The sequence below is a fragment of the Stegodyphus dumicola genome, chromosome 8 (assembly GCF_044657685.1).
Source record: "Stegodyphus dumicola isolate Sdum_Otavi_A_Nest chromosome 8, ASM4465768v1".
NCBI classification, from domain to species: domain Eukaryota; kingdom Metazoa; phylum Arthropoda; class Arachnida; order Araneae; family Eresidae; genus Stegodyphus; species Stegodyphus dumicola.
In genome coordinates, this window is record NC_140775.1 from 86,592,825 (window position 1) to 86,606,405 (window position 13,581).

Genomic DNA, 13,581 nt, shown 5'->3' on the forward strand with positions numbered 1-13,581 from the left:
TTTTATAAAAGTAAGTTGGAACTTTCGATTATGTCAAATAGAATTTCTGATGCTGGATCTACAAGGGGAAAGCATGTTTCGATGTCCATCAAACAAAAAGTGGAGTAGCTGCAAAAAATGGATAAAGGCACCTTTGTTTCTCTAACCATTCTGAAATTTGTTTATCAATTTCACGGTGCTCTGCACGCGGGGGGGGGGGGGCATCGCGCCGCACAATGAATTGGAAGTTTATCTGTCAGCACTATCCTTATCTTCAGGGCAGATGTTTTTATTTTACTCGGCTTATAATGTAGTATTTTATCTCGATGTACTCCGTCTTTGATATGATTTAAATCAAATTCCTCATCATTATAAATATCACGAATACAAATCAAATAATTTTCTGGTTGCAATTTTCTAATTTCAACTATGCGTAATGTATGCTTTACGCATGCGCGCGTTGAAAGAAATGTTTAATAAAGTAAACAAATAAATATTAACCTTTTTTTTTTGTAAATTTTGATACCCTTTAGATCATAATTGCTCTTTATTTTATAAATTGTGGTTTCATATTTTTAATTGTATAATTTCTGCATGCCATCTTACCAGATTTAAATTGATGATCTATAATCCGGAAAAATCGATAATCCGGAATCGCTGAAGTCCCGACGAGTCCGGATTAAAGACTTTTGGCTGTATTTGATCAGTTTCATTGGGATGTTAAATTCCAGCATAGCTTCATGTGATGATCCCCTATTTAAACTATCATACAAAGCTTGAAAATCAATAAACAGGCCATAAGTGTCAATGTTATAATCCTTTATTCATTCCAAAATTTGTCTGATATAGTATAGTTGATCAATAATTGTTTTTCCATTCTGGAAACCACATTGGAGGTTCTCAATAAGAGGTATATCTCTGCACTCTTATATAAAGGATGGTGGAGAAGATTTTACATGCTGTAGTCATAAGTGTAATTCCTGTCTAATTACAGCATTTCAAGTTGCGTCCTTTTTAATAAATAGGACAAACAGACCCATCTTCCCACTTAGTACGCATTCATTCCTGTGCCCATATATCATGAATAACATAATAGATTACTTTAGTTAGATTCATTTCATAAATATTTAATAGCTCAGCTTTTATACCATCTGGTCCAGTTGATTTATTACGATTTAGCTTTTCGATTGCACGTTCAACATCAAAGAAGGTCGGAGGACTGTGTTCTATCCCTTTATCCTCAACTTTACAGATGAAGTTAAGTAGTATATTATGTGCAGTAGTCTCTTCGTTATCTCTACCCCCAAACCGATTTTTGAAGTGTTCTTGCCATCTAGACAGGACCTCTTCCATATCTCTGGTAATTTTCCCCATCTCTTTTCTTACAGGCTATAGTTCCTAGATTAAATTCAACTCTAATGTTATCTATTAGCTGATAAAATTTTCTAGCCTCCTTTTGTGTCCTTTAGTTTTTAATTTCACCATATAATTCATCAGGATATGCTTTCTTTTTACTTTCTCTTTGTATATATGTATGTATCCTTTTTTTACTAGATATGTACCCTCCTTACTTCCTTAACTTTCCTCAGCATCTCTAGTGAAATGCTTCTGGATTATTAGCTGGATTTCTTATAAGCCTCATTCTTCTTTTCCATTATCGCTGAGCACCTGTCATTAAACCATTGGTTACATTTCTTCACAGAGTATTCAGGTATTGTTTTCTCAAGCAGTTTCAATTCTGATTTGTTTAAGACTATGCCAAGCATTCTCTGCTGGTAAGCTTTCCTCGTCAGTTGATTTTTGTCATGTAGTTCTTTTTTTGTATTTCTTACACATTTCAACTTTCTTCAGTTGTTCAGTATCAATCCTTATGTGGTTTTGCTCTCTTTTTTTGTTGAAGGATCTAATGATCCTGCAATGTAGTTTTACAATAACCAGAAAGTGATCAGAGTATATTTGGTCCTTAGATTGTCCGTACATCCAAGAGACTATTTTTATGTCTTAGATCTAAGAAAAAGTGGTCAATTTGGTTTTCAGTTCTGCCATTAGGAGACCTCCAGGTGGCTTTGTGTATACAGTACAAAGTCCGTAATCTGGATTCGTTGGGACTTTGACGATTCCGGATTAGGGGTTTTTCCGGATTATAGATCATCAATTTAAATCTGGTAAGATGGCATGCAGAAATTATACAATTAAAAATATGAAACCACAATTTATGAAATAAAGAGCAATTATGATCTAAAGGGTATCAAATTTTACAAAAAAAAAAGCACAATATATTTTTGTTTACTTTATTAAACATTTCTTTCAACACGCACATGCGCAGAGCATACATTACGTGCATGCATAATGTATGCTGTAATGTACATTATGCGCATGTGTAATGCACATAATGTATGCACGTGCATTCCTTACGTGCATGCATAAAGCATACAAAAAAAAAAACGTTTGTGGCATTTGAGGTCCGGATTATAGATCATTCCGGATAATGCACGTCCGGATTACGGACTTTGTACTGTATATGTTTAAATGCTGTGCTTCCAATCATCATATCAGATGCAACGGCAAAGTCCATAGTTTAACACCATTATTACTTGTATCTTTATGTAGACTGTGGGATCCAGTAAATACTCTCATGTTTTCATCTTTTCTGAGCTTTACATTAAAATCTCCCATAATGAGCTTTACATCATTTGATTGACATCCAGTATAAATCTTATTAAGAATATCATAGAATTTATACTTCTCCTTCTCATCTTTTTCTTTGGTGGGAACATGAGTACATATAATTAAAACATTCTGTGTTTTACTCATCCTGCATATTTTGCAAATTTTTTCATTCACTGGTTTAAATTTAATAGCTCTATCCCTAATTCACTTACTAACAATAAAACTAGTATCAAATTGATGTGTCTTTATATAGCAGGTGTAATAGACAATGCAATTTTGTTTATCAACCACTCCTTGGCCAGTCCACCTCACTTTCTGGATGGACAGGATATCTAACTTGTATTGGATGAAAATATTAATCAGATTTCTTAACTCCACTTCCATATAACAGGATTTGTACACATTTCTGCATATAGAAACTAAGTACTTTTAAGGACCATTAATGAAAAAAATTAAGAACCTATAAGCAAATGGGAACAGAGTAAATTCAGTTTTAAAGTTATCTATGCCTGAACTTCACTTTTGAAACACCATTTTAAGAATACAATAGATCTATAATTAGGATGCATTATTATTAAACATAATTTGTATTGAACAAAATTAAAATATAAATCAAATTCGAGAATAAATCTATCTCTGTAAAATTTAGCAAGTAGCATTAAATATTTTATGCTTATAATAGCGGGACATATTTTTAATAAGATTAGTAACATTTTATTTACATTCTACTAACAGTTAGTTTTCAGCCTAGAAGTTTAGTGAATAGTAGGCAGATTTTATGCCAAATGGCATGGGTTAAAATGTGAAGTAAAATTATAATCAGCATGATTCATAATGTAAGACTGGTTGTTGCCACCACTGCTGCTTGCCTAGAGAGACTTGCTAATTGGAACAGACCTGAATGTCTAATGTTGGCAAGTTTTGAAAGTTAGTTATGCTCTGTCTGACGTAGTTTATGTCATAGCTCCGTGTACAGTTCCTGGGGTTGTAACCCAGTTAATATACTTCAAGGTTCCAATACGCCACAAAAGCACCAGAGGTGATAAGTTGTAAGTATCACTAGCTGTAAGGAATAAGTTTTACATTTTTGTGTTGTATCTTGTGACCATAGTAAGAATTAATGAAATGCAAAAACTTGATTTAACATGCAGAGATAACTTTTAAAGGTCAGCAATTAGTTACAAATAATAATTTTAGACAGTTAGATACCCTTAGACATTTTAGATTTTTATGGCTATTAAATTTTACTTAAAAGAAATATCTGCTAAAAAAGCACTATTAAAATAATAATCTAATAACATTTCACAGTTAAAATACATATAATTTATGACAGTGATTCTTAAACCATAGTAAGATAATTACACATTAAAAGCTATATAGCAACAATACACAACAAAATACTTATGCATACTTTTAATTTGAAACCTTCCCAGGCATCCTAGCTAATTTAAATCAATTTCCTTCTCTTTAAGCATTTATCTTTAGAAATTTATCTTTAAATGGCGAAAATGCTGATAAGTCGCCAAATTTAGAACCATTAATAAAAGAATTCACATTCCCAAAAGGGAAAAGTTGTTTAAGAATTCTTCATTAGAAAAAAAGAAATCATTTTGTAATAGTTATGTTTCACTTCTTGCCCAGAAACTCGAGTATAGCACCGTATATATTAGAAATAGGAACAAATTCAAACAATAATCATATTTATGAGTGACCCAAAAATACTCTTGGATAGGATTTTTGAAGGGTTGAATGCCATGAGTATGTTTGAATGGTTAATAGCATGAACAAAACTTGTCCATTTGCAGAAAAGGCTAGTCAGTTTCACTGAGGTGCATATGTGTGTTTAATGGTTTGGGACAATCTTGCTACTGCTTCTTGTTTTTTATATATTACATGGCATGCAAACAATGAAAAAGCACACACACAGAAAAAGATTAAAAAGTTTACTGTAAATGCTAAAGAATTCACACTCAAAATCACAGTGGTAAAATCAGACAGAAATTTCAGATGATTAAAATTACGTATGTTCTGCCGATTTTGTTCAAAATTAAAGACTTTTAAAGACCAAAAATTGATTTAAAAAAACCCTAAGGACTTTTAAGGACTGTACAAACTCTGCGTAAAGTTTGTACATTCAATGTTCCAAACTTCAGGTCCGATTTCATGCTAGGTCATCGAGAATGTACAAGTCCAGAAAATTCTTTGTGACATTTCTTAATCAGGCAGGGTGATTAGCCCTGTGTGCAACCTGCAACCTGGAGGACCAATTCCCTGACATAATCCTCAAGGGCAGAGTGCCCGGATGTTGGGTGCCCATTTCAGTCGCCTCTTGCGACACTCATGAACTACATTGGGACTATTCTTTTACATCCAGTCACCACACAGGTGATTTTGCTATCAGTAGGACTAAGAATCATGAACAATTCTTCATCTAAAGAATATAATAGTAGAGATTTAAACACAAGTACTAAATATACAGTTATTTAAATTTCCAACAATATTATGAAAGTAAAAAATGTAGGATCATGTACCAAATATTTTGAGTAATTATTAATTTCACAATCAACCATTTAATAACTTCTGCAGTACATAAGCAAACCCACAAAAAAAAGAACATCTAAAAATTTACATCTATTTTATATTCTTCTATTTCTTTACTATGTGACAATACAGGATTATTCAAAAAGAAAGAGCAGATTTCAAACATTTATTTCTTCCAAACTACAAAAGATAGAAACATGATTCTAACGTTAATGGATAGAGAAAAGTTTACAATTATGGTATGCATTCAATAACTGCAATTTGTATGGCTTCATGTGCAGACGATGTTTTAGAATTCACCATACCATTGGTTGAGGAATTTTAAGTTCTTTGCTTGCTCGCGATGTGGATTTCTTTGGGCTCCTTTGGTACGTGTACGAATACGCTCGACATTCTCATTCGATGTGCGTAGACGTTCCGTGCTTTTCCCTTTGCAGATGCAACCATCTTCTACGAATTTTCTATGCCACTCGTAAATTTGCTTATGACACGGTGGTTGTTTATTAAATTGACCGCGAAATGCTCGCTGAATTGCAACAATGGACTCTAGTTTTGCCAATTGTAGAACACAAAAAGACTTCTGCTGTGGTGTCGCCGCCATTTCACTACATACTACCAACTGACAAATAATACCAGAACAAACAACAGTGCCAATGCGGCCATGATTAGAACTTTTAACCGTACTAAATTGTACACTTTTCTCTATCCATTAACGTTATAATCATGTTTCTATCTTTTGTAGTTTGGAAGAAATACATGTTTGCAATCTGCTCTTTCTTTTTAATAGCCCTGTATAATTAAGTAAATAAAAATATATTTATTTGTCATATTTACTCAAGCATTCTTATCCCCCTTTCAATAACTTTACATCTTGAAAATTAAAACAGTAAAATATGCAGCGGAGTGCTAAAAGATTAAATTATATTATTAAAGATCATATACAAAAACATGTACTAAAATGTACTGGTAATCACTCTCTTTGATATTACTTGCTTACTTCAATATTACTTGTTAATATTATATGTTATATCCATTGCTTGGATTCCCTGTATAAAAGTTCCTTAACAAGCTATAAAACTTAAAACTGGAGATTCTTATTACCTTTACTGGGAATTTAACAATCATTGGGGGGAGAGGAGAGAGAAAACTATAGAATGTATCTTCAATGCTCATAGTATCCTACTAAAACTAGCATTTTAAAATGGCGACAGGGACAGGATAATGCGATAGCATTCAGCCCTTGTAACTACTTTACATTCCAGAGGAGATGTATCCTTTTCCGCTGTGTATAGAGCCATCTTATATTCCCAGCTTTTTCATTTTTATCTTCATGAGGAGGAAGAAGTTCTTGAGTAGGATTATGAAGGATTGAATGCCATGGGTATGTTTAAATGGTTATTGGTACGAACAAAATGTGTCTGTTTACAGAAAAGGATAGTCATTTTCACTGAGGTGCATCAGTGTGCTTAATGGTTTGGGACGATCTTGCTATTGCTTCTTATTTTTTAAATATTACATGGTACATAAACAATAAAAGAGAGAGAAAAAAAAAACATTAAATGCTCATAAGTGAATAAGTGTTTTATAAGGAAGTACATTTTATAGAAAAAGTTTATGAATTTCCTACTTTTTTTTTTTTTTTTTTTGTTTTTTTTTTTTGTGTGTGTGTGTGTGTGTGTGTGTTTGTGTGTCAAGTCAGCATCACATGAATGTTACAGTGAAGCAATATGAATGCTATCAGGTAGCTTTTTGTGTCCTTGATTATATAAAAACAAATTCTGTTACTGCTGTATATTACTGTTTCAGAACACAGTATCAATGATAATCTGCTTTGGCACTGACTTGGCTGTTCAACTAACCACAGCATGGTTCTGATATGCTGGTCACTAAGAAATTCGGATTTAATATTGTGTGATTCCTTGTTATGGAGATACATCAAGGAACAAGTTTTTATTCTCCCATTTCTACAAGCTTACAGAATCTTGGTAACAGTGCATCACAATAACTGCTATGGACATGCCGAGATATGTTTAAGAACTTGATTACTGCATTACTATCTGTCATGTTATAAAATGACAATGCATAAAAGATTTGTAACTTAGACATGTAAACTTTGGGACAAATTCTTCTGATTGTGTAAATACACTCACTTCCAAAAGTTAAGCACGATGTAAAATGCAAAAAAAAACCAACAAATACTGCTTTGATTGACACAAAATTCAGCAGGAAAGTAGCATATATATTTATGCATAAAACAAAATCAATAATTATATACAGAAATGAAAACAATATATAATTTTTGTAAGTTATCAGATAATGACATACTGGAGACAAACAAAATTATGTATAAAGTGAAAATAAACAGCATAAAATGGAAAAAAAAAAAAAAAAAAAGACATTAATAGGGTACGTGATCCCCCTCATCTGTACACAAAGTTTACCTCTTGTGACCATGCTTTCAATTAGGTGGTCAACCACTGCAGAATTAAGCAATCGCCATTCTTCTTGTAGAGCAGTTTCCAGCTCAATAAGAGTGGCTGGAGGTGGGAAACGTGAAGATACAATACGACCGAGAGCATCCCAAAGATTTTCAATGGGATTAAGGTTGGGCAAATATGCTGGCCCCGCCATACGCGCAATCCCTTCACTCTCCAGGTAGTCATCTACGATGTCAGCTCTATAGGGACGTGCGTTATTGTCCATTAAAACAAAAGTAGGGCCAACTGCTGCAGTGTACAATCTCACAATGGGTTCTAGGACTTCATCTCGATACCGGACAGCCGTCAAAGAGCCCCATTTAAAGATGTACAGGTCTGTGCGTTATCCTAATGAAATCCCTGCCCACACCATAATGCTTCTGCCTTGGAATGCGTGATGTCTGGTGATGTTTTGGGACTGATTGTGTGTTCGTTGTTCATGCCATATCCTTGTCTCTGGCTCCAGAGCAAATCTTGACTCATCAGTAAACATGAAATTGCCCACTCAGACTTATTCCAATTGACATGTTCCCGGCACCACTGTAATCGTGCCCCTCTTGATTGGACGGATAGAGGAACTCAAACTCCAGGTACCCGGGCGTACAGTCCACTCATATGTAATCTTCGGCATACAGTAGCTGCAGATATCACCTTACCAATGGACGCTGTAACCATAGATGTCATACATGTGAAGGTAGCTCTGCGATTCCGCTTAGCCACAGTAGCAATATATCAATCTTCCGCAGGGGTTGTAACCCTTGGGTGACTGGCTACGGCCTTTGGACAACTGTCTGTGTGGTTTGGAATTGTTTCCATAAACGTGAAATTACAGAATGAAGGAACGCCAAAGAAAAGAGCAACATCTGTGATCAACTGTCCTGTTTCAATGTGCCCCCAGCACGCCAGCGCTCAGAATCTTCCATTCACCTTCTGGAAGTCATAGAAACACGTGTCTTGAAAACAAATTGTGCGAAAGTTTTAAACACCTTCTATCAGCACTTACAATCAACTTCTGTAACCCTTCATAAAGCTGGCTTATAAGACTGCCTTTTTTGCATATTTCTTGACATGAAAGCGCGATTGGCTGTTACCTAACATATTTGCATACTTCCATCTACCTTTGCAGCGAATTGCATCCTCTTCAATTCTGATTGGCTTCCGAAAATTAGCATTTTCCTCTCCGTGCTTAACTTTTGGAAGTGAGTGTATATAAGCCATATTGTTCCTGAAAATTTTGATCATGTCTATTTTTTTTAGGTTTGTTAAATTTTAAGTTTTCTAGTCAAATACCACATTTGTACTTTTAGTGGATATTGTTTATTAAAGACTAATAATCTATAGCATTGAGAAGGGAAATCACCAGCAGTTTAAAACAGTGAAGGTCAAAAATATAATAAATACCACAGGTCATATAAAAAATTTATATCAGATACAGCACAAGAAGAAGCCTAATACTTTTTTATGCATAAATTAAAAAAGAAAACATTACCTTATATATTTTGAAACAATTCCTTTCAAAAATAATATTACATAAAATATTAATTCAGATATATACACAAAGATATAATTTTTAATACAATCATGCATATTTCAATATATGAACATGAAAGAGGTCAGAAACAAACATACTTTGTAAATGTACAGTTCCTTTTGGTAACATGCATGGCTTAAATAATTCAACATTTCCATATTCATTTCTTGGAACTTTACCATCTTTAGCAACAGGAGGTTCATACTGGTCCGTCTGCCAGTGCCCAAATAATTCAAGCGGTAAATCTGTCCTCATAAGACCAGCTATCTGTAATGGTTATTCAATTACTGTCTGTATAACGTTAGAATTGTAACTTTTTCTTTAAAAATCTCTCTACAAACAGAAAAATTAATAAGCTATTATTGTTATAATTTATAAAAAGTTCTTTTATAAGTTTTATTTCAAATTCATTTTACCATTATACACAGCCTAATGGATGCTCATATATTACAGAAATGATAATGCAAAATTTTAGTAAATAAAATTACACATAGAAATAGAGAAATCATGAAATTAAAAACAAATAATTTTATTTGTGAGTGAGCAGTTTATCAAAATGACAATATTAAACTAACTGAAAGTGGTCAACTCAAAAATTTCTCTTATGTTGTAAATTCACTTTAAATTATGAAAGGGATCAGCTGGAAACCACATACTCTTCTGTATTATGTACTACTCAATAAATAGAAATTATTCACGCCAAAATTCAGAAAATCTGCATATATTATATCATACAGTCTTCTGACTCTAACTAAAATGAAAATAATACATACCACAGAAAATGATTTTTGCTTCATCAACCTGTATCACAGGTAAGGGAGGTAATGTTTTCAGTCTCAAAATTGGATAGTGAGTTTTCAGCGGATAAGCAAGAATTAAGGTCTCGGCAACAAATCTTTACTATTTTTATGTCTGTCTGAATCTGATACCTTTATGTTCTTACAAAACTGTTCCCTATTTTAAGCTACTGCATTATGATAAGTGATTCCACCTCAAATAATAGCTTTACATTAATCTCAAGAGATAAGACTAATGTATCAAAAGTGTATATAATTATATATCATCCCATATATTTTGTTCTTAAATATGTATCACACATTGTGATTCAAAACTGTAAAAGCACTAGTCTACATCATAATTAGTTATACATATCTAAATAATCTAACTTTTTATATAATATTTATATGCACAATTCTAATGTACATGTAGTATTCTTTTAATGTTCTAATGCAAGCTGCACAAGATATAGAATATATCCATTGGCAACCATCCCCCATGATTAATGGCAGGACGAAGGCCTACTCCAGCAGTGCTCTCTTCTGTCTGTATCTGATAACGTTTTCGTCTGCAAACAACCTTTTTAAAGTTCCAATTTTACATTTAAGCTTTCTGCATTTATATAAACAGATAATTAGATTTGGGGTAAAAGTCAACAACCAGAAGCAATACTGTATTTGAAGCCCACAGTAGCCTGTTTACACTAGTAGAACGTTGAGCCCAAGAAATGTGTATAAAATGGATAGCTCCACTAAAGGGAGAAAAGGGAACTCACTATTTTTACCTCCCACCAACATACATAAACAGGTACGGAAAATAATGTTTTCACTTCTAAAATCTGATAGCAAGTTTTCAGTGAATAAGCAGAAATTAGGGTCCCACAGCATATTTTTACTTTTTTTAAAATAATGTGTGTCTGTATGTGCGTGACAATTTTTCCAGCCAGAATAACTCATATGAAACTTTAAAAAAATTATATTTCTTAAAATTTTTATTTAAGTTTTTCACATTCATATAAAGAGTTAATTAAATTTGGAGCAAAACTGGATAACCGGAAGTGGTACATTACATAAAGCCTATAACAGTCTTTAATAGGCAACCAGAAGTAATACTTTACCTGAAGCCGATAGTAGTTCTCAATGGAAAAATTATATTAAAATAAATCTAAAACTTTTATATTATTGCAAACAACACTGATAGATTTTGGCTGGAACTGACAGACCAGAAGTGATGCTTTACTTGAAGCTCTGAACAGACTTTCGTAAAAAGATATAGAATAAAAGCCTAGTTATCTAGCATTCAACCAACGGGAAAGCACAACTAAAGAGAATATTTTAGAATTTCAGGAATTCTTCCTTCTGAAAAATTTGGTAAACGAGAGATATGTAATGCCATTATTGAGCTCTTAATCTTATTAACATGCATTCATGATTGCCAGACAGGATGATTTAGCGACAATAATGGATAATCATGACAAACAAAAGAAGTCTGTTTTGTTTTAATGTAAATTTGATTAATTCTCTATGTTTTTCCTTGAATTTTGAAAAAAATTATTAATATTTGGGACTGAATATAGTAGAGTATTTTAAAAGTTACAGGCATCAGCAAAAGTCATGATATGGGACTTTGAAAATGGATACACAATGATGATGTAAAGTGAAAAATTATGAGATGCCATTAATTTTTTTAATGCTACCTCCATAATTTGTATCTCTTCATTAATTAACTAAATACAGAACGATTGTTTCATTTGAACTTCTGCCAGAATGGACATATCCAGTGACTTTGACGCTTGGTGGGTTTGACTTTGACGCTTGGTGGTGTTTCTGGGAAGTCAGGATGCACCAGCAAAATGCAGAGAAAAACAGCAAAACGGATCAAACAAAATGCTTATTGTATTTAAAAGCAGATCATGTGGAACTGGCTTAATGGTTTAAAAAAAATCTTAAAAACAGGTCTGTGATATATAAAAGATATAGCTGTTGCGTTACATTACTGTAAATTCAAACATTTAAAAATACAGGTTTATTTGATGTCTGACACCAAATAACAGATGAAAAGAACCCACAATCCTCAGTCACAACAAACTAGTACCAAAAAAATGGGATAGAATATTGGCATCATAAGGTAAAAATTTTACATTGTTTATGTTAAAATGGAAACATTAAAAAATACAGAGTTTTCAAAACATAAATTAGTAACATTGTAAAAAAAGTACATGACAATATAAAAAATACTAATAGTGATACTGAAAATTTATTAGAAGATTCTTTAGAATTATTAATTGAAAAATAAGAAGAACCGTATAATTTAGATGAACCTTTGATAAATGATGAAAAGAAACTTGACAGTCTGGAACAACACAAAACAAAATCGGATATTCAATCAACCGAACACAAGAGTGAAAATCATCAAGTTTGCCTTCTTAAATTAGAGATTGCTAAATTTTATGGTGATGTTAGATAATGTATAAGTTTTTAGAATTCATTCAAAGTCGCAATATACAACAATGCTGCCCTTTCGAAAGCAGAAAAATTTAATTGCTTAAAATTCTGCTTAAGTGGAAATGCCATCAACGTAATAAAAGGTTTTTCAATATCTGAAGGAAATTACATTGCAGCAATACAAATTTTAAATACTAGATTTAGAAGGCACAATGTTATCATAAACGCACATATGACAACTAAATCTCTCTTCTGTTTACTGATCAAGCAATGTTTTAAAATTAAGAATATTATATGATATAGAAATACAGGTTCAAGGTCTTTCTTCTTTAAATGTTAATCCCGAAACTTAGAATAACGTGTTGATTCTAGTTATATCTAAAGTAATTCCAGCACAGTTAGGATTAGAATACAGTCATATGAATGATGAGGAAACACATTTGGATATAAATAAATTTCTAGAATTCCTCAAAAAAGAATTACATGCTCAAGAGAGACAGCAAAAGTAATAATGCAGATGACAGAACGGCTACACTAAATTTTGGTTTAGCACCACACGCCATTATGAACAGACGTAGACTGTTATCAGTAGCCATGCAAATAAGAACAACTGACTAGCTAAAAGCCTTCACTGCACCCACGTTTAGAACATGTTCATTTTGTGAGTCACTAACCTACGACACAGGAAAATGTTCGAATATTGACATAAGCTTGAAAAGAGAGAAATTAAAAGGGCAGGGCCGGTGTTACAAATGCTTCATCAACAGGCATATAGTACAAGACTGCAGAGTAAAAATTCATTATGAACTATGCAATAATTCATTCATGATACATCCTTATGTAATTCTGTAAAGCAAAATGTCGGAAATCGATAAAACAATGTAGTAACACAGAAAATCATTTACTTGTATCAAATATATCAAATGATGTTTTAATAGGATAAGTCTGATGAAATTAATAGTCATTTTGATTCCTTTAATTACAGTACAAGTAGAATGTGGAAATAAAGGGTTAAATGCTGTCATTGATACTGCCACTCAGATCAGTATTATAAAGAGCAATGATGTTCCAGAATATTGTAAAAGACCATGTGGAACTGTAATATTAAAATCTGCTTTTAGACAGACAGCTAATGCCTCTTTAATAAATGTAAATTTAGTGA

General features: G+C 32.7%; 1 protein-coding gene across 3 annotated transcripts in view; it reads right to left on the bottom strand.

Annotated features, from left to right (window-relative positions):
* The window catches only part of Xpc (DNA repair protein complementing XP-C cells homolog), an 81,187-nt gene that overhangs the window by 30,061 nt on the left and 37,545 nt on the right, over positions 1 to 13,581 (bottom strand). For all 3 annotated transcript variants that reach the window (XM_085822078.1, XM_085822079.1, XM_085822077.1), the window contains one exon: positions 9,297 to 9,465. In XM_085822078.1, the coding sequence (XP_085678204.1) occupies positions 9,297 to 9,465 (169 nt within the window). The remainder of the gene's footprint in view (positions 1 to 9,296; positions 9,466 to 13,581) is intronic.